Raw genomic sequence first — 21557 nt, 5'->3', positions numbered from 1 at the left:
ACGTGATGGGGGCTCGATCCCACGACCCTGAGATCATGACCTGAGCTGAAACCAAGAGTTGGACGCTCAACCAACTGAGCGACCCAGGTGCCCCGTGTGTCCTTGTGTTTTAAAGACACAGGCCAGAGGTTTGAAGCCACATTCAGCCTGCAGACAGCTTTCTTTGGCTGTCATACTGTGTTTTAATTTGGGGGCTTTTGAATTCTCAAGCTGGGAAAGTTTGCGTAAATTCCTGGATCACTGTCTGTCTTGAGCAAAACAGGTTTGGCACATTCCCACATGGTTCACTCTGCTGGGGTCAAGCAGCACCCGCCCTCTCTAGATGGGGAATGGGTTAGCCACAATCCCCACCCCTCTCTGTTGTCTCTCTGCCTGGAAACTGAGGGTTAGCTGCCGTTCGTTATCCTGCTTTTGCTGCTGCGTTTCTTAGAGAAAAGTAGAAGGTCTCTTTTAAAAGTGAGAAACTAAAAATAAGCAGTGTGTGGAAAACATATTCCCTTGTATTTCTTTCCTGCCTGGCTTCTGTGTCCATTGCATTGGAATGTGGAGACCCTGGTAGGGTCCTGGTTACAACCGTCTTTTGTATGGGTATGGCATCTCACCGAGAGTAACCCAGAGAAATTACTTTGTTGACCCATCTCAGCTTCCATCTCAAGACAGAGTCTGAGGACTGTTTTCCCCCAATTTTCAAGTGGGAAACCAAGGCACAGAGATGTCAGAGTGTAGTTAAGGCCACACAGCATAACATGCAAGGGTGGAACTAGAGAGCAGCCTGTAGCCCCGCCAGGAAGGCTCATTTCTTCCTCCTTCCCTTGCTCATTTTTCTTTCCCTCCCTGCTCCCTCCTTCCTTCCTTTCCTGCAACAGGTATTCTCTGGACACTGTATTGGTTACCACTGCCGGGAATCTTCGCGGCTGAAAACAACCTCCATATTATAGTGCGTGATTTTGCCGGTCTGTGGGACTCACCTGAGCTATTCTGCTCTCATGTGCTGGCTGGGCTTAGTCGGGGGCTGCATTCCATGGAAGCGCTGGCTGCACGGCAACATGGCCTCGCTCATGTCAGGCGGTTGGTGCAGGCTGGGGCGTCTCAGTTCTCACGCGGCCATTCTTGTCCTATGGTCTCTCCAGCAGCATTGCCTGGACCAATTTGCATGGCCGTTGTCTTCCAAGAGGGTGAATCAGATGCTGCAAGGTCTCTTGATGTCACAAAGCATTGCAAGCACCTGTCCTGTTGGTCAGAGCAAGTCACGGGCCAGGCCAGATTCGGGGGTAGGGAACAGTGGATCCCACCTCTTCCGGGGCAGGGTGGCAGAGTCAGATTGCATAAAGGTACGCACATGGGAGGGAGTCAGGGGGACATCTTTGGAAGCATGAGTGCCTACTAGGTGTCAGGCTTTGCTCTGTAGAGGCCCTGGGAACACAGGTGAATGAAAGGCACTAAGACCCCTGCCCTGTAGGGGCTTTCATTCTGGTGGGGGAAGATGACACAAAGCAGGTAAAATATATAAGATATTAGATGGTGATGGAGGCTGAAGAGAGAAATAAACTGGTGCAGGACAGGGAGTGGTGGGGCTGCAAGGCCAGGGAAGGCCTCACTGAGGAGAGACGGACGAGCAAAGGCTGAAAGGAAGTGTGCAGTGAGCTTTGTCGATAATGGGAATGGCAGGTGCAAAGGCCCTGGGGTGAGGATGTGGTTGGTGTAGTTGATGGGGAGTGAGCTGTGGGCATGAGGTCGGAGAGCACGTGGAGGGTCCAGACGGCGTAGGGCTGGCGAGGCGTCTATTAGGTGTTTGCTGAGGGAGGTGGAGGACAGGGGAGGACTTTTTGTTTTCTAATTAAGATATAATTCATGTGACAAAAAATTTACCATTTTAAATACACAGTTCAGTGGTTTTTAGTATGTTCACTGTGTTGTGCAAACATCACCATGACCTCATTCTAGAGCATTTCCATCCCCCAGGAAAGGAATCCCATGACCTTTAGCACTTCTTCCGTCATTCTCCCGCCGCCCATTAACCCCTAACCGGTGATGTGCCTTCCGTCTCTGTGGATTCGCGTCTTCTGACTGTTTCACCTGGAAGGAGTCATGTGATACTTGGCCTTTCGTGTCTGGCTTCTTTTGCTCAGCGTCACGCTTTCGAGGATTATCCATGCTCTAACGTGTATCGGGTCGGCATTCCTTTTTATTGCCACATAATATTTCTTTTCCTTTTTTTTTTTTTTAAAGATTTTATTTATTTATTTGACAGAGAGCACAAGCAGGGACAGAGGGAGAGGGAGCAGACTCCCCGCTGAGCAGGGAGCCCGATGCAGGACTCGATCCCAGGACCCCGAGATCATGGCTGGAGCCGAAGGCAGGCACTGAACCGACTGAGCCACCCGGGCACCCTGCCATGTAGTATTTCCACAGCGTGGACGTGGCACGTTTTGTTTGTTCATTCATCACTTGATGGACCTTGAGTTGGTTGCACTTTTCGGCTCTCATGAATAATGCACACGTTTCTGTAAGAACATCATGTTTCCAGTTCCCTGGGCTGTATTGCTGGGTCATAGGGTAACTCTGCATCTCACCTCCTGGAAGACTGCCAGACTGCTTTCCACAGCAGCGGTGCCATGTCACAGGCTCCCCCAGCGGCGTGTGAAGGTTCCAGTGGCCCCCGCCGCTCAAGGGCGTTTGTCATCTTCCAGTTTTGTGGGTGTAGGGTCCCGGTGGCCGCCAGGCTGTACAGCGGAAGGCGTCCAGCTGGCCAGGGCTTCGGTGTTGACGGGTCCTTCCGAGGAGCAGGCTGAAGGGGGGCCAGCGAGCCAGGACTGTGCCCAGTGCCGGGGGGGGGTGGCGAGGGGGACGGACGGACGCGGCGGGCTTCGGGCTCCGTTCTGAAGGCAGCGCAGAGATCTGCAAACACACTGGACGGGGCGGGCTGAGAAAGAAGGTGCGCCAAGGGTGCGCCCAGGTATCTGGCTGGAGCGACGGATGGTGGCGTTTCCACTTGATGAGCTGGAGAAGACCCGGGTGGAGAGTCTGTTTGTGGGGTGTCGGGTGCCTGTCCCTTGTGGGCAGGGGCCGGCCCCGCATGGGTTTCCTGGCATGCCCGGCTGGGAAGCTTGGGTGGGCAATTCGGGACGTTGATGTAAGAAAGCAGATGCCACGATTCACATGTGTTAAGATACCCACACGCCGTCTCTGCCGGCCATGCCCCGAATGTCACCCTAGGCGAGACCCCAGAGTGGGACAGTCTATGCCCAGGGAGTTGTCTGCAGGACGAAGGCATTCTTTGTGCTTATGGGCTCGTGAACAAGGCATGTGGGCTGCAGCCTGCAGGACTCTCATTTCTGAGGCCACTTAGGGGATTATCTTGAGAGAAAATTGTCCCTTGAATGATTTGTGGGCATGGCGGGCCAGCTAATCCCGAGCTCCTTCCTGGTGGTTGGGAATGTCTCCGGGCTCGCTCCTCCTCAGATGCTTTCTCAGCAACGCTTTCTCTGTTCTCTCCTGCTTCGGGGCCCTGCAGGGGGAACAGGTGGGGGACGGAGACCGTAGCTGACAGGCAGCAATAAAGGGGACACATGTCTCTCCCCCCCCCCCCCGCTGCAAAGAGCCTCTTGGTAGTTATAAACTTCAGCTCTGGACTCGGAGCGCTCAGGGTCAAATCTGGCTTCAGTGTTTATTCGCTGTGTGACCTTGAGCGAGTGACTTAAGCTCCCTGGTCCTCTGTTTCTCAATCCATAAAAAGGGGGAAATTATAGCCCCTACTGTAGAGTGTTCCTGTGAGAATCAAATGAAATGGTTTTTATTATCTAGTGAGAGAGATACATAAAGCAACCACATATTATGCACCTACTGTGTGTCAGCCCTCTGTTAACTGATTTGACCACATTCATTATGGGAGGCTAACCTCCTAACAACCCTGCCAGATGGGTGTGGCCGTTGCCCTCACAGGGCCGCCAACCGAAATGCAGAAGGCAAACCGCTGACTTAAGGCCCCACGGTTGGCAAAAGAGACGACGGGATTTGAACCCGGGACTGATGAACCTCCTTTCTGAACATGCCAGGGTAGAAGTGAGATGTGTTTCCTCTGAGCAAAGAGCTTCAGGCCCCCCCCGGGGAGCAAGGCGGCCCATCTGGCTGGGGCGAGGGCGTCCAGGTCTGGGGTCTGGGGTGTCTGCACCTGCCCTCTGGAGGAGCCTCCCCCGCCCATCTGTGCCCTTCTCCCGTCTCATCCCTTCCTCTGCGAGCAGAAGGAGGTGACCAGCCTTCCTGTCGCCCATCTCTGTGGCCTCTTGCCTCCTTCTTCCCTCCTGAGCGCTTCTTTTCCTGTGATCTTACTTTTGGGGGAGTGGAGAGAACTTCCTGTGTGTCTCTCAGTCCTCCCTCTGCTGTGGTCCCTTTCCCTGTCAAGCCTCCCCCGTGCAGGCCCAGAAATAGTCCCAGCTGTGAGATGAAGGTTCCAGAGTTTAAAATTGCAACTCGGTACTATTTTTACTCCAGCCGGAAAGATGTTTTTTTTTGCACAACCGTTTATTTTGTTGTGGTAGCGACGCTCCAGCCGCAAGCAGCAGGCCTGGCAGGGCATCAGCCTCTCTCCTGGGACAAGTGGGCAGTGAAGGGAGCCCTCAGATATCGGGGTGCAAGTACCAGGCCTCCCCAGAAATATCTGGTGTCGCCTGCCTGGAGCAGAACGGTCTGGCCTGGTAAGCCCGAGCAAGTGGCTCACGTTCTTGGCAAACTTTCTTCCTAGATGCCTGGTCATTACAGAAACAAAGCAAAAACAGAGCAGGTAGTTTGGAAGTTACGAAAACAGTACATACCTGAAGGGGGAAAAAAAGGTTCTAACTAATTTTTGCACAACTGATTTAAACGGGGTCGTAAACTGGCAGACCCTTTCATGCTCACGTTTGGCTTGGCCCATGCATGGCAGGACATGAATCCGTGCTACCGTTTAAAAATTGGGACATTTTCCATCACATTAAAATTTCTGGCTTCTCTTGAAAAATGGAAGGCTCTGGCAGCCCTGAGTCTGTATTTACTGATGGCTGCTGGTGGCTAGCTGTTCTAGATTTGGGCAAGCCCTTCTCAGACCACTGCAAAGCCCCCGCGGCCTGCTTTACTCACTGATGTCACTCATGACGTCACTGCCCAGCCCTGGTACCTCGAGTTTTGGACCCTTCAGAGAACATAAAGCACTCACGTCTCCCTTGTCAGACCCTCTTCCTCAATTCCTACTCCTGAGGGCCAAGGAAGAACCGTTAATAGGTTGCCAGATAAACTACAGGACACCCAGTTCAATTTGAATTTGGCATTGAGTGACCGTTTCGTACATTCCCCAACTATTAGCAGTTCAGTCTGTATGGTTTCTGGGAACCACGTACATCCTTTGTGTGTTGTTAACAAGGGTGGGTTTGTATTTCTACCTCTTTTGCATCTTGTGCTAACTCTCCGTGGTGTTTGTTAGGGGCCGTTTCTCACAGTTTGTAAGAGCTTTGAGGCTGTGGACTCAAACCCACGTGGGAATCCTGGCCCCACCACTTGCTAGCTGTGTGACCTCCAGCAGGCTTACCTCACCCCAAACCTCAGTTTTCTCATCCGGACAATGGGATGGTAAGGGTAGCTTTGTCCTGTTTCCTGCTAGTTTTCATTCGTCTCCTCTCTTGTGAAATCTGCACGGAGTGGACGGGCCATGGTGGCTTTAACCATGCCTCTGTCGACAGGCGTCAAGATCGCGGCTAGCTCATCGTGATTTTAAATGAGGCTAGGAGTGGTTTTGAAAAGGGAAAGGAGGTCTGAAGGGAACTGGGCAGATAATCCTAAGATTTAGTTTGCTTTAAAAAAAAAAAAAAGTGAAGGGCGTTTGTCTCCCTGGAAACCACTTGCTAATCTCCAGGATATTGTCTCTTTTCAGGCGAAGGAGGTGGAGGAGACCATCGAGGGAATGCTCCTCAGGCTGGAAGAGTTCTGCAGCCTGACTGACATGGTGAGTGTCTGCCTGGCAGGTGTGGATTTAGGCCCAGGCCAGACTCCAGGCCCTTCCTGGAGTTTTCTGGGGAAGCCATTTTGGTGGTGATTTAGCAACCAGAAGGAATGGGGCAGCAGCCAGCGGTGAGAGGAAAACCACGCGCACACTCTCTCTCACACTCTCTCTCGCTCTCTCAACACCAAGGCTTCCTGAGGCGGCCATCTTGATAACGCCCATCCCCCCAGATGGCTCTTATTCCACCGAGGAGCCCGGAGTGGGCCACCAGGTGGCACTCTCGGGCACCGATGCGGGGAGCCATTCAGCGGGGATGCTAAGACTATATTTAACTTTCCTCGGCTCTGCGCGGTCCGCCAGGCAAACATGGAGACAGCCAGGAAATGGCTTCAGGCCTGCAAGGCCTAGAGGAGCCTCCAGCCCAGGCTGTAGCCCGAGGCAGGGTTGGGCATCAGGTTCCTTCCCGAATCCTTTTGCTGTCTCAGCTTTTGCCTCCTACTCGGTTTTGTTGGGTCAAATTCCCTTGGCTGGGTGGAGAAGATGGAAGATGGTGCCTTGGGCCCAGAAGACAAGGTCCCCACTCCAAATTCTGTAAAAATCTCCTCTAGCTCCTTGCGTCCTCAGGAATGTAGCCAGCCAGTTGTGGGGCCCTGAGGAGCAATGATAGAATTTTCTGGAAGCTCCCGGCAACCTGGGTTTAAGGCTTCTGTCCGAAGGCCCAAAGGGTGGAGCTCCATAGGATTAGGCCCTGCCTCTCCCTGGAGCAGAGGAAGCCCAGCTGGACCCAATGGGGTAGATTTGGGCCCCTGTGAAGCACGTGTCTGGAGAAGTGTCTGTGAGAGCCCAGGGAGTAACAGGAACAGCAGCCCTGGACATTTATTGAACACCTACTTGGTGCCAGGCACAGCGTGAAGTGTGTTTTCCGTATCACCCCATTTCTCCTTGAAGCAGCAACGCGATGGGCACCGTGTCATTCCCATTCCTTCAATGGACCTACCTCGTGCCATCCTCTGGGGACACAACAGTGAGCTAGACAGAAATGTCCCCAAGAGGACCTGTGTGTGTTTTTCTCTGAGAACCAATTTTCTAGTTTGGGTGTGGGTCCAGGTGGGAGCTGGGTAACGAGACCGACTTTGAACAGCCTGGGTAGTCGGTTCATCACCGGCCGTTGAGCACCTTCCCTGACGGGGCACCACAGGGAGCCCAAGGGTGCAAAGAGCGTCAGCTCTGTCTCCGTTCCCCCTGCTGCAGGAGCTCGCTGTGTGTGACCAGGGCTGTCATCCAGTGCTGAAGCACCAGGCTGAAGGTGTGCCCAAGATGCAAAGGGAGACCACAGAGATTTTGAAGAGGGAGAGAAGATCTAGAAGGAACTGGGCACGTGATCCTAAGACTTATTTGCTTAAAAAAAAAAAAAAAACAACGAAGAGCAGAGGCGTTAAATTCTGCCTGGGAAATCGAGAAGGCTTTGCAGAACAGGTGGTGATTAATTTGGGGCTTGAAGAAGGAACAGAAAGAATTCAGCCACTGGGGAGGGCGAGCGCCCAGGCAGAGGCACCGACCCGTGGGTATGCTATGGTGGACACAGTGTGGACCGTGGGGGCCCACAGGCAGGCGGCGGATTTGGAAGGTGAGTGGGCTGGTGGTGACCCAGGGACACTTTGTTCTCAAGTTCAGCCATCCTCCTCCTCGAAAGGAGACCCAGTATCTGCCTGAGGGTAGGAGTCATCCTGGGTGGAGAGAGGTCCCCGGCCACCCTGCCTTAGAAACCATCAAGGCTTCCCGGGGTGGGGGGGGCCTGTGTGTGTGTCCCCTGGAGACCGAGGTATCAGGCAGCGTTGACAAGGCCCTCCCCTAACTAGAAGCCTAGAGATGCATTTATGCAAAGATTTTAATACTGAGATCACACACATGACCCGTGGACCCAGTCCCGCCTGCAGATATGTTGGATGTTTCTGGAAGGGAAAGAAAAAGGAATTTGCTGCTGACATTTATAGAATGTCACGCAAAAAAATCAGGATGTCTGGCTTCTTTTGGAAGAGCAAAGATCTGGCTCCCCTGGGGTGCTTGGTCCCACCTGGCCAGCATCGTGTAGTGGCCACCCCACTGTGGACAGCACGTGAGCTCTCCGGCTGGTCACCGTCCACTGCTCCCGTGGGGGCTCCCAGACTCCATGGCCACCTGCCAGGTACGTCCGTCATGTGCTCATGGGTTTTATGGCAGAGTGTGTTTCTCTGTACTTTGAGCCCTACTGAAAGCAGGCAAATGAAACCAGATGAAGAGGGTCCTGTGTTTCAAGAAAAGGAACAGAGTGGGTTTCCCATGGGATGGAAGACCACTTCATGAGTTTATATGTAAATGAGCGTGCCTGCGTTAAGCGACCGTGTCTAGTAGGATGCTTTTGTGGCCCCTGCAACGATGCTAGGTGCTGACGCCATTTCGATTGTGGAAGTCCTCCTGCCCCGACAACTGAGGCTTAGTTTACCTGGCGTGTCTGCGCACATGGCATAGAGAGAGGCGTCCAGCTCTCCGCCTTGGCTTGGGACCTTCTTTCCTCTTTTGATCCAAGCTAGGAATGAGTGGGGACCTCTGGGGAGCAGGTGATGTCGTACCATAGACCCTGTGCCCTGAGTCCCCGCACTGGCCTTTGGAAACACTGATCAAGCCAGAGGTCTGAGAGAGGCCAGGCTCCCTGGTGCACTGTCCAGAGAGAAGCCGCTCCATTTCCGAGAAAATCAGGCTATTAGAAACGAGAGTCCGGCTTCCTGTCTAATGCATTAAGTCCACGGCCAGCCTGTCCTTGATCACTCTATGTGACTGGAATTCACTACCCTGTGCCTGCCACCTGTTCAGACCTTAGATAGAATGCTAGCCACTGCCGCTTCGAGCTCTGACTCTTTCTTCTGTGAAGCCTTGAGCACAGCAGGTCCCCTCTCTGTACCTTTCTTTTCTCTTCTGTAGAATGGACATAATGGTCCTGATTGTCTGTGGCTGCATCAAACTACCCCAAAACTTAGAGGTACCAAACAATAACCAATGTGTTATGTGGGCCAGGGCAGGGCACAGAGGGGACGGTTCCTCCGAGCCACGTGCCACCTGCTGGGGCAGGGATGTCCAAGGCGGCTCCTTCTCTCCCTTGTCTGACGTCTGGGCTGGGAGTGCTGGGTGGCCGGGGACTGGTTGGTGTAACTTCTCCCCGTGCAGCCTGTCGTCGGGGCTCGCTTGGGCTTCCGAAGCGTGGCATCTGGCCTCCTGAAGCAAGCGTTCCAACAGATGGGAATAGAAGCTGCCAGGTCTCTGGAGGCTTGGGTACGGGAATTCACACGGGCTCCCTTCTGTCGTATTTTCCTGGTCAAGACAGTCAGGTAGCACACCCAGATCCAAGGGGAGAGGACACAAACCCCATGTGTTCCTGGAAGGAATGGAAAGAATTTGTAGCCCTCTTTAATCTACCACAAGCGGTATCCTTCTCCTAAGAGTTACGGCGCGGGCTCGATGAGGCGGGGATGTGCCCGTTACGTCCTCTGGACTGACCGCAGTGAGAAAGACCGACGGTACCAAGTGTGGGCAGGCCGGGCAACAGAGACGCTGCTCACCTGCTGGTGCGAATGCGGAACGGTACGTTCCACATCCCAGCAACTGCATGGGAGGCGATGACCCGAGAGAGATGAAGACGAGAGTCCGCAAAGACCCGTTACCAAGTAGCCGGAGCAGCTTCGTTCGTGATGCCCCAAACCGCAAACAGCCCGAATGCAGAGTGAAGTGCACTGAACATCATCTGGGGGGGGGGGCTCTCACAAATGTGGAGCCCCGTGAAAGGAGTCAGGCACGGAAGCCACAGTGCTGGAAGCCGGATCGTGCTTCGCTTTGGGAGGGCGGTCGTGACCGGAGCCCTCTGGGGTGATGGCCTGTGCTACACGTTGGCCTGGGTGGTGCTTACACCGATGCGGACACATGTACGCATTCACCCAGCTGTCCGTGCAAGGCCGGGGCCCTTTGCCGTCTGTCATTTCCTACATTCAATTAAAGATAATTGCTTAGCGGGGTGCCAGCTCAGTGCCATCTGGAGTTTGGGCACCTTGTCGGGGCCCTCAGAACCCCACCCCTGGCAGGGAGCAGACTCTTTCTTCGCTCACATGGATGGAGAAAATTCCTTGTTGGCCTGGCTCCAGCACTTGCATTTGGCATTGGTGTGTGTTCTTGGGTCAAGTGCGTTTGGCTCTCCTTCCTGAAGGCCCTGAATCATCCCGGACAGCCGTCTTTGCTCAGTGATAACCCACATCCGCCGCCCAGACTTCTGGGCTCCGGGGGCCAGCTCTGGGGGGTGGGAGACCAGGCTGGGGAAAGGTCCGCCGGGTCCTCAGGCCGGTACGCTGGCTGGGGGTTTGTCCTGGCTGAGGCTCAGCCAGCATTGATCCTTCACTGACCTCTCCCTGCTCAGATGCGTGTGACATGACCGTGTGGCGTGGGTGTGAGGAAAGACACATGTTGCTTTCCTTTGACTCCCCCGTAAGAAGACAAGCGCACAGGGCTGCCACAGACGTGCTGGGGGGACTCTAGGGAGCGGTAGGGACTATGGTTAACCAAAGGGGCAGCTGTCACCCAGCTCCCGCTGATTGTTGTCACGTGGGACGTGGACTCAGGGTGGCCATGTCCTCTGCTTGTTCACAAGAAGCTAGGAACCTGGGCTTCTAAGGGAAATACCCTTCATTGTAGACGTGTTGCCAGGCTTGGGTGCGCTTTGTTTTTTCAGGCAGGACGCAGGCTGGCTCCGCAAGGCCCAGCGGAACATGCTCGCAGACCCCTGGCGTAACTGGTGGCCTCAAACCAACCTGGACTGGAACCTTCCATCTCCCACTGGGTAGCCTTGTGACCTTGGGCTGGCTCGTTTCGTTTTCCTGTCTTTGCGCCTTGTCCTCAGCCACAAAAGGTTGAGGATAAAATCGCTTCTGATTAACACCAGTGCTCAGCCTGTGGCGAAGGTTCGTGGGGTGCTGGCTTTGTGCCCCTCCCACCCTTATTTTTGCTTCTAGTTCCCAGCTCACGAGGGAACCATGAGAAAGGTTTAGGGGCTTTTCAGACCTCAAGGATTACTGTCTACTTTCCCCCTGCGTACGTGCAGCCTGCCATCCGGGCAGGGGTAGACAGCTCCCCGTTGCCCACAATTCCAGTAAGCAGAGAGGCGTCTTCAGAGAGGGGCCTTCTTGACCGGCCCTGGCCCCTCTCTTCCTTGGGTTCTTTCAGAGCTGGAGGAAGGGAAGGATGGGCACTGTGAGTCTCCCCTCTGCAGCATTCCCTTCCCTCGGGTGGGTCGCTGGGACCAGGCCCTCCTGATTTTTCTTTGTTCTCGCCCTCTGTTCATTTCTTGAGAAATTAGCAGAAAGGAAAGATTTGCATTTGATCCACTGTGTCCTGACCCTGCCGTGCGTTATCTGCTCTTCATTGCCTCACTGAACCTTGGCGATTTCTCCAGAGTTTAGCCTTGTTGCAGGGGCGGGGGGTATGTCTCTAGAGATTTGGCCTTGGGGGCAGAAAGAGAAAATATTGAGGGCTTTTTCCTGTCAAGGGTAAAAAATGCAGGTGCCTGTGGGAGCCAGGCAGGATCTGGACCTGAGTGAAGAGGGCGGGGGGAGGCAGTAGGGAGGGGTGGTGACTTTGTCACCAGAGAGCTTATGCCCCACCTGTGGGGAGCAGCCGCTGCTCAGCCAAGCCTTCCGTGCCTGGGAGACGTAGGCCCGGTGTTGCCAGAGGGGCTGACTTCTAAGACACCTTGTAAAGCCCTGCTTAATCACCTGAGAGTGTTAAAGCCATGTTTATATATTTTGTTTTGCAATAGTTTTAGATTGACAGGAAGAGTGCAAAGATGGTGCAGAGGGTTCCCACACGCCCCTCGTCCCGGTTCCCCTGGGGCCAGTGTCTCACGTGGCTGCAGGACCATTGCCAGAACTAAGAAACCAGCACAGGTGTGCTGCCCACGCTTGATTTGGCTTTTGCAGGCTCCCCCCCACCCCAACGCCCTGTTTCTGGTGCAGGATCCGTGTGGCATTCAGTTGTCCCGTCCGCTTGGTCTCCTCCTCTGTGACATTTCAGTCCTTTCTGGCGTTTCGTGTCTTTGGCAGTTTTGCGGAGCTCTGGTTGGGTATTTTGCAGAAGGCCGCTCAGCTGGGGTTTGTCTGATGTTTGTCTGGTGGTTGGAACGGGGTGGTGGGTTTCTGGAGCGAATCCACAGAGGTACCATGCCTTCTCATCGCATCATGTCAGGGGCGCGTGGCCGCCGTGGTCCCCTTCCCGTAGCCTGTCCCGTCATTTGCTCCTGACAGACTCGCATGGATTCGTCTTGTCCTTGGGGTCGTAATGCTGTATCGCTTTATGTATTCTGTTGTCCAGATTATTCTCGCTTCGGCCATTTGGCTCTTTCCAGTTGGCTCCCATGATGATTTGACAAGCCCTGTCCTTTATCTTTGTAAACACTCCCTTACGTTCTGGCACTAGAACATTCTCCAGGGGCTTGTTTGCCCTGCCCCAGCTCTAGAATTAGTCATTTCTCCTAAAAGCCCCGCTTGAGTCTTAAAGTCGGAAATTAAGTCAAATTAAAAAACTCAGACACTTTGCAAGCCATATGAGGTGTGGGTGTGGGCCCCATCCAGTCAGAGATGGTCTTGTTTAACCTCCAGAACAGTCTTCCAAGAGAAGTGTGTGTATGGTCCCCATCTTACAGACTAGGCACAGGGAGGTCATGGGAGAGACGGAGGCCAGGCGGCATGACGCTAGAATCCACCCTCTCAGGACCTGTCTGTGCCCTTGTGTGGCCAGGGCGTGGGACAAGAATGTCCCCAGGACAGTGACTTGGAGCCAAGTGTCCAGGGAGATGGCAGCACCATGACCAGAGGAGGGGAACCACGAGGGAAGAGTTTGGTTTTGGACCCTCCAGGGAATGGGATAGCTTCTGAGACCCAGGGCTCGGGGGGAAGTGTCATCCTGCAGGACAACAGGAGTGGAATTCCAGGAGAACCACAAGAAGTTTCATGTATTTAGAAAGAAAAAGGAGGAAAAACAGATATAGTTTTCCAATCATTTTTAAAATTATAATTTTGTGTTGAGTTATCATCTGGGCTAGTTATCTATTGCTGGTTAACACAATGTCCCAAAACTTTCGGTCCTCACTACTTGGCGGCATCTGTGGGGCAGGAGTCCATGGGCCTGCGCTGGGTGGCCCCTGGGGTCCTTCTCATGCAGGCTCCTGTCAAGGTGTTGGTTCGGCTGGGGCGGGACCGCGTCCAGCAAAAGTCCGCGGTTGTGTGCCTCAGTTCCTCACTGGCAGGTGGCTGGAGGCTGCCCTCTGTCCCTAGCCACATGGGCCTCTCTGTCATGGCTATTGGCTGGCAACGGAGAGGCCAGGTGAGAAAGAAGATGGGGGAGAGAGGCAGCGTGCATGAGCAAGAGAGAGAGAGGGCCAGCCACCTGGAGGGACAGTCCTCTGTAACCCTGTCTCCAGAGTGACTCTCTCCTTTTGGCTGAGTTCTCTCTGTTAGAAGCAAATTGCCAGGGCCAGTTCACAGTCCAGGGGAGGGGATCCCACTGCAGGTGTGAATACAGCAGGTGTGAATACCAGGAAACAGTGGTCACTGGGGACCAGGTCAGGAGCTGCCTGCACTAGTCATGCCAAGCACTTCTGCCAGACGTTCTCTCCTCACTGCGTGCCAAGGACTCCAGAACCATCGTAACTACTTCACTGTCCAGAGAAGCAAAGGAGGGCTCAGAGGAGTGCAGTGACTTGCCCAAGGTCACACAGCTCATGGTGGGTAGAACCGAGCTCACACACCAGGCTGAGTCCTGCACCCAGATCCTAGTGTTCCCACCAGTGTTCTCTGACTGTCCCCACACTCCCCCTCCAGCATGGCCTTGGAACTTAGCTGAGAACTCAGATTCCCAGCTGACCCCAGACAAGGAGGGGCCTGGGAATCAGCATTGGACAGGTCTCCCTCGGGGGATCCCAAGGCTCCCTTGCATCTGACAGCACTGTTCGCCGCCTCCCTGCACCGTTAGGAGATGCTAACGTGGAGATGGAATCTCTCTCTCACACAGACAGGTTAGGCTTGGTCCTCTGGCTCTTAAAGAGAATCGAGGCACAGGTGTCCGAGTTCAGTGATCAAGGGAAGGATGTGGCTTCCTGAAGGTCACAGCCACTTCCGGAGCCCTTCCAAGCAGAAGCAGTGGAAACTTCAACGAGACGCTCTGCGTGGGGAGTGCTGAGCGCAGCGTTGATGTCCAGGGCGCACTTGGGTACACGAAAGCTGTGGTTTTTGTTCGCATTATTAACGAATGTGAGGGATTATTACCAACTTATTAGGATTACTAATTTCAGTGCGGTGAAAACTTAGCGTGGGTTTAGAGAAGAGATTTCGAGTCTTCCCATTTGCTCCAGTTGAGTGGTTTGGAAAATGGAGCTCTTTGGTTTGGGACTGGTATTGCCAGGTGTTTGTGGGGGAAACAGTTGGCTGTACAGGAACACCTGAGTCGGTCTGGGGCCCGAGAGGTGGTGAGTTTGGTCCCCACCTGGGACTCTGGGCTGTTCCCGGGCCTATCCCCGCACAGGATGCTGCTCGGCGTCCTGGCCGTCGGCGAGGTCTCTGCAGAGCCTGGGCGACCTGAGAGGCGGGCAGGAGCCCGGGGCACTGGGGCAGAGGACCAACGAGCTGTTCTGTTTCTTGCAGATCAGGACCGACACTTCACAGATCTTGGAGGAGAACATCCCGCTCCTTCAGGCCAAAGTGACAGAAATGCGTGGCGTCTATGCCAAAGTGGACCAACTAGAGGTGTGTCCGGGGTCGTGAGCTTTCCTTGCGAGATCCGTGGGCTTGTTCTGGATCTTTCCTCCTCTCTCCGGAAATGCTGATCTGGCCTCGAGAGTGTCGGGTGTTAGACCCAGTGCAGGGGGTTGGTGGCAGAAGAGGGACTGCGCTTACATGGTATTTTTTGAAAATATGACAAATACGAATTTATATAAAGTACCCCACTTAAAAATTAGGGTACTTTTTTTTTTTTAAATAAAAATCTGACTTTTAAGCTGCTTCCGGAAATTCAGAAGCTTTGGTAGCACTTAGCCCACATTTCTTTAAATACCTTAAATACTTTAATCTCAAGGTTTATTTCTCGAGATTTAAATACATAAAGTATACACATCATACGTGTATGGCTCAGTGAATTTTTACACACATAAACTCCCATATGAGAATGACCCAAATTGAGAAGTAGAACATTTCCAAGCCCTGGGCTGTGTTTTTGTAGAGCCGATGGCAGCCACCCCATCAGATGGGGCCCGTGTCCTGCACCTTACCGCAATCCCCACCATGCCCTGTTGCCTCACTGCTGACTGACCTCACCCACATCCTATTTGTGGGAGCCCCAGGCCAAGCCACAGGGTATCTCGTTTTCTCCTTGCTGCATTACAAAGTCGGTACCCTCACTGTCCCATTTCCCGGAGGAAGAGTATAAGCTCCAAGAGCTAAGCCACTTTCCCGGGGTCCCACTGCGAATGCCTTGAAGCTGCCGCTTCAGCTGACGTCTGCTGGAGCCCGAGCTCTTCATCGTCCTGGGGCCCTCGGCCCCGGGTCCTGGCTCCTTACACAGGGAAGAGCCCAGGAGGCTGGGAGGAGCTTGCTGTTTAATCGTAGCCGCCTGGACAGAGGGGACGTGTGCCCCTCTGAGCCGTGGAGGAAAGGGGCGTGGCCTTCCACACTGGAGTTCGCAGAGTTAACATTCTTGTCAGCAGAGAATGAGGCAGGAATATAATTAAAACTTTGCCCTTGGAAGAGCTGATTCATTTGAATTTTATTCCACTCGTTTGACAGAGGAAGGAAAATGTGAAGATTTGAAGCCCTGGTTCTTGCCTCGTTGGGTTGGCCCCGCTCTCAGGCCCAGCTCTTCCCGTGGCAGTCAGTCCACTAATACTTACTGAGGGCCTACTGTGTGCCGCTGCGGGGCTCTCAGGGCGGGAGAGACAGGTTAATACTTACTCAGGGCCTACTGTGTGCCGCTGCAGGGCTCTCAGAGCGAGAGACACAGGTGCTGTCCATGGCCACGTTCCAGCAGGAGGGACCCGGCCACAAAGCATTCCTATAACTGTAACAACCAACCACGCACTTCGGGGCTTAACCCAACATGGGTCTGAATCTTCCAGTCCTCCTGAGGTTGGAAGTCCAACGTGTGTCTTACAGGCTAACCCTGAGCTGTCAGTAGGGCTGTTCCTCCTGGGGGCTCTGGGGAGCCTCCGTGTCCTGGCCTCATCCACCATCTAGAGGCTGCCTGCATTCTTCGGCTTGTGGCCTCTGCCTCTATTTCCACCCCACACATAGCTTCTTCCAGACTCTCTTTTACTCTGACCCCCCTGCTTCCCTCTGACAAGGACCCTGTGATGACCTGGGGTCCACCTGCATAATCCGGCATCGTCTCCCCATTTCCGGATCTTTAATCCCATCCGCAAAGTCCCTGTTGCCCTATAAGGTGATATATTCATAGGTTCTGGGAGGGAGGACGTGGGCCTCTCCGGGGGTACGTAGGTGCTCGGCAAGCACCGTCACTGTTCTCGTGGTTGTTGCCACAGGCTGAGAGGTGCGTCTGTGTGGGGCGGCTGCTTGCCGCTCTGCCCAGTTGGCCGTGGACCCCAGGCTGTCTGGGGGGTGGTCAGGGCCTTCCAGGGAGCTCAGGACCACCCTCAGATCAGTGCCACCTGCCAGGAGGGGCTTGGGGACTGCAGGGGGCCACTCGGGCAGGTACTTGGGCCTTTCTCAGGTTTAGTATTAAAAACGAATCCATCCAGGGCACCTGCGCTGAGCCAGGGACTCCAAGTGCGTTCCTGTAAGAAGGCGCTCCACCTGCCGCAGCCCTGGGAGGAAGGTCCCGTTACGGGTCCCATTTGGCAGAGGAAGCAGGGGAGGCCCAGAGGGGTGAGGTGATGCGCCCGCGGTCACACAGCTGGGAGATGGTAGAGCTGCGGTGGCACACGTCTGCTCCCGACCGCCCCTCCGTGCCCAGGGCTGGCTCTCCCGCCCGGACAGCGCGCTGGTGTGAGGCCCAGAGTGTTCACACCCATCAGTACTTACCAACATGTTTGGAAATATTGGGGCTTTCCTCCTCCCTCTCTTCGTTCCTTCCCTCCTGATAATAAAAGTCATACCTTTACGTTGTAGAAAAGACGAGGTGGGAGTCCCTCCGACTCCTGAGGCACAGCCACCAGAGCTGTCGCCCTCCCGCTGTCCCCCAGCCCCGTCGGTGCCGAGCCTCCCTGAGTCAGGCCTCTCCCTGGCTGCGGCTGCCCTGGCTGGCGGGCCTTCCCAGCCCTTTGGAGGCAGTTCCACCCCCAGGAGCACATGTTCCTCGATGTCACCCCACACTCCGCACCAGACCAGCGTTACCGCGAGGAGGACGGGGAGGACCGGAGAGTAGGGAAGGACGGGGACCGCAGGGCTCTGCTGTGTCTCACAAGCAGATGTGCCCCCGGCGAGGCCTGTGCTGGGGGGCAGCTCTCTGGCCCCATGGCCCCTTGTCTCCCGTCCACCCCAAATCTCGTGAGGCTCATTCGGCCTTTCAGCTCTGCCCCTGCCAGAACCCTGGGGCGGCAGGGGGTGTGACTGCATCTTTTTGCTCAGGGCGCTTCCTTCGCCGGGGCTGCCCGGGCTCTGGTGTTGGCCTTGTGAGCAACGGACTTCACCCTTGGTCTTGCAGGAGCTCCGTTCTGGAGGCCGGCGGACTGTGGATAAGCAGACGGGAAGTTCAGAGGCTGAGGAGGGCTAAGAAGAGGACAGGGAGGTTGGGGGTCTCTGCAGTGACGGGGGCTGTGGTGGATGAGGCCGTGAGGGAGGCCTCTCTGTTTAGGGGATGGTCGGTCCGGGGCCCGAGAGATGGGCAGTGTACGCCCCGTCAAGGACAGACAGCAGGGCCGGGCCTGCAGAGAGCCGGTGGGAGGGCCCTGGGGTGAGTGGGGCCTGCATTGTCAGGGGACCCAAGGGAGGCTGGTGTGCCTGGTGTGGGAGAGGAGGAGAGGGCAGGGCTGGGGACGGTGGGCTCCCTGTAGGCCTTGGGGGCCATGAGCTTCCTTCCAGTGAAGGGAGGCTCCCTCGTGGGGCCCAGCCCTGAGATGTCCCCCTTCCTCTTCCTGGTGAGAGAAACTGTTCCAGTCCGCTGGGGGAGCAAGGGAGGTCCACAGAGGTGGGGCTTTTCTGACATGGCTCTGGCGTCACTACCTACGATGGCCGTAGCCATGTATGCACGCAACACACAAACACGTTCACACATGTGACCACACACACTTAAAAACATGCACGTATAAACACACAGGCACACGCAGGAACACAGGCACGCACGTGTGCTCAGTGTCGAGAAAGGCATGAAGGGATACCACAAAAAGGAGGCAGTTGAATTTTTCTGGGCCTACACAGTATTATTATTATTTTTTCATTGTGAATTTATTGTTAACATTGCTAAAAACTGGAGACTTTTCACAAAATCTACTTTTTCTTTTTTTTCAAAATGATACCTGACATTTACTGAGCTCAGGGTGTGCCAAGCACTTAACTGCTTAGCAAGGTTGGTGTTACTCATATTCAATAGAGTGATATCAGCGTTATTACCATCTAATGGATAAGAAAATTGAAGCTTGTAGAAATTAAGTAAGTTGCCAACTAGTAAATTCTGGACCCTGTTTTCTAATCCACAGAGTCTGACCCCAGAGTGCTCTCTCTCTCTCTCTTTTTTCTTTGCAACTGGGCATTTTGCATCAGAAGCCTGGAGCCGAGTGGCCCCCTGGGCCTGGACCCAGCTTCCTGGGCCATCCTAGCCTCCGCTCAGCCCTCCTTCACCTGCTGGTCACCTGCCCGCCCCTTGGCAGCCTCTGACTTTGAGCCCGTCTGATACCCATCAACTACGAAAGGAGCAGTTTGGCAATTTCTAAAGAGCTGTTTTTAGTCGAGAAGGCTTTGCAGGCTGATGGATGTGCCCCTGAGTCCCCTCGGGGCCACTTGCTGGCTGCATGACTTTGGTCAGGCGACCCAACCTCTCTGAGCCTCAGTGTCCCTCCTCTGTACAATAGAGGCTAAAGCTAGGGTCCCCGTGGGGAGAAGGTGAGAGGACACAGTAGAGATCTGGCCAGGCCACCCGGGAGCCGTTACCGTTGTGGTCAGGGTGTCTAAGGATGTCCCCGCTGAGCAGGGCCACGGCGAGTGAGGGCCTGGGCTCTCTGCAGGCTGGCGCAGCGTGGCCAGGACCATGTGGCCCATGTGGCATCCCCAGCTCTCTCTTCTCTCCGCCAGGCCTTCGTCAAGATGGTTGGGCACCACGTCTCCTTCCTGGAGGCCCACGTGCTTCAGGCCGAGCGGGACCACGGGACCTTCTCGCAGGCTCTGCGGAGATGGCTGGGCTCCACAGGGCTTCCCTCCTTCAGGAACGTGAGTATCTCCCCACCGCCCGCCTCCTCCCAGACCCCAGACTGGGGAGAGGGGCTCAGGAAGTGAGAGTTCAAAGGGCATGTCTCACTTCCACAGACAGGAAATGGCGTCTGGCTGGCTGGCTGAGGGAGTGCTGGCCCCGGTGGCTGGAGTGTCTCCGTCCCTCCCTTGGGCGCCCCGTCTTGCCCTGAGCTTTGAGCTTCAGTGCTGTGACCGTTCTCTTAGTCATCCACCATTTATTGAGCGCCTGCTGTATGCTGAGCACTGTGGTCCTTCTGGGGTTACTGCAGGGAGCGGGGACAGCCCCTGCCCTCCTGTCCTGTCCTTATACACCTAAGGACATGCTCAGGGTGACATTCAGAGCTCAGGGTGGGTCCTCCTTCTGAAGGCATGAGTCGGCCTCCAGCGGACCAGGGGAGCTGGGGCGGTGGATGGCTGGGGATGCAGGGCCAGCCTGCACGTGGCCCTTTATAACTTGCAAAGGCCTCTTCCCTCCACATCTCTGCTTCCCTGGGATCCTCCCTACGAGCCCAAAGAAACCATCATTGTATCCCTTTTACTGATGGGAAGATTGAGGCCAGACTGATTCTGCAGGGGAGACCTTCAGTGTCTAAGACACAGCTGTCTTTGCAACTTACTATCGGCGGGTCCCCTGGTCCGGGGGACACGGGGCAATGTCTGGATGGTTGTGAGCTGGATATGAGGGGGGCTGCTGGCATCTAGTGGGTAGAAACCAGGGGTGATGGGGCGCCTCAGTGGCTCCGTCAGTGAAGTGTCTGCTTTGGGCTCAGGTCATGATCCCAGGGTCCTGGGATTGAGTCCTGCATCAGGCTCCCTGCTCAGCAGAGACCCTGCTTCTCCTTCTGCCTCTGTGTGCTCGCTCTGTCTCTCAAATCAATCAATCAATCTTAAAAGAAAAGAAACGAAACGAAACCAGGGGTGCTGTTAAACACTCGGCAGTGTACAGGATGGCCCCCACGACAGAGGCTTCTCCAGCTCTGCACACGAGGAGCGCCGAGGCTGTGACAGTGGTTCCTGTCATCCTCTCAGGTCTGTTCCAAGTGCTCCATCTGCTGGCTTCTGTGGCCCCTCGTTCTCCCACCTGTCTCTGGAGGAAGGATCTTTATCATTGCCCCACTTTACAGATGGGGAGACTGAGGCTCTGGGACAGGAAGGGACTGTGGGAGGCCACACAGCCTGGTGTGAGAAGGCAGGACTGGACCCTGGTTGACCTCTCTCTGGGGCCCTGCCTTTCACAGCTCAGCCAGCTGCTCTGTCCTGCCCCTAAGCAGGGTCTCTCACTGTTCCCGGGCTCTGCCTGGGGGTCCCCCCTCTGCTCCCCCGACCCTCTGCCTGCCCGCACATCTCCACTTTGCTGACCGGGTTCCAGATACTGCACTAGGCATTTCGGGCATGTGTATTCACTTAGGTTTCCCAGCCGTCACATGCACTGGGCGTCAACGTGGTTCTGATCGGATGGGAGTCGCAGTGGAAGTTTGGAAGGTTTCAGCGGTTGTGGTCTTGCAGCCCACGGGCGGCATGTAGCTGGCCCGCATATTCTGTTTGGCCAGGCAATGTTGTTTCAACAGTGTGACTTGGGAGGCCTGACTGGGCTTCCCTGTCCAGTCCCTGCCAGGACCCCGTGGCTCCGTTTTGTCTTAACGCCTGCCCGAGGCATGTGCTGCTCACTTGCCTGCCTCCAGGTGAGTCACTTGCCCAAGGCCAGTAACAGCTAGACAGTGACCTCACAGAGCTCATGGTCTAGAAACTCCTATTGATCCTTCAGAGCCTAAGTTAATGCCACCCCCTCTGAGAAGCCCTCTGGGATTGCCCCATCTCCAGACAAATGCAATCTTTCTGCCTTCCAACAATGATGAAGTCAGGAGCTGCTTCTCTGTCCTCCTCTCCCTTGAGCTATGGTGACTGTTCCTTGGTAAACAGGAACCTGCCCCCCCACCCCGGGTCACGCAGGGCTCTGCCTACTGATGTTTAGAACCACATTGAGGAGAGGAAATCAGAGTACCTTGGCTGCCCATGGCCGCCAGCAAGTATCCTAACAATGGGGCCTGTTGGGCCCTTGGTCTTTGCACTTCCCACTCTTTTTCTGTGATTTGCAGTTGTCCCATGTGGTTGGCACTAGTGTCCCC

At 55.0% G+C, this 21557-nt stretch overlaps 1 protein-coding gene across 3 annotated transcripts in view; it reads left to right on the top strand.

The window, feature by feature from the left end:
• The window catches only part of BCAS4 (breast carcinoma amplified sequence 4), a 54907-nt gene that overhangs the window by 8422 nt on the left and 24928 nt on the right, over positions 1–21557 (top strand). The window contains exons 2-5 of one of the 3 annotated variants that reach the window (XM_034641024.1): positions 5903–5974; positions 7223–7598; positions 14683–14784; positions 19276–19410. In XM_034641024.1, coding sequence (XP_034496915.1) covers positions 5903–5974; positions 7223–7598; positions 14683–14784; positions 19276–19410 — 685 coding nt within the window. The remainder of the gene's footprint in view (positions 1–5902; positions 5975–7222; positions 7599–14682; positions 14785–19275; positions 19411–21557) is intronic. The other 2 variants (XM_034641025.1, XM_034641026.1) reach the window with 2 other exon arrangements.

This window comes from Ailuropoda melanoleuca, chromosome 13, assembly GCF_002007445.2.
Source record: "Ailuropoda melanoleuca isolate Jingjing chromosome 13, ASM200744v2, whole genome shotgun sequence".
Taxonomy (NCBI): Eukaryota; Metazoa; Chordata; class Mammalia; order Carnivora; family Ursidae; genus Ailuropoda; species Ailuropoda melanoleuca.
This window is presented reverse-complemented; position numbering and strand designations above follow the sequence as displayed.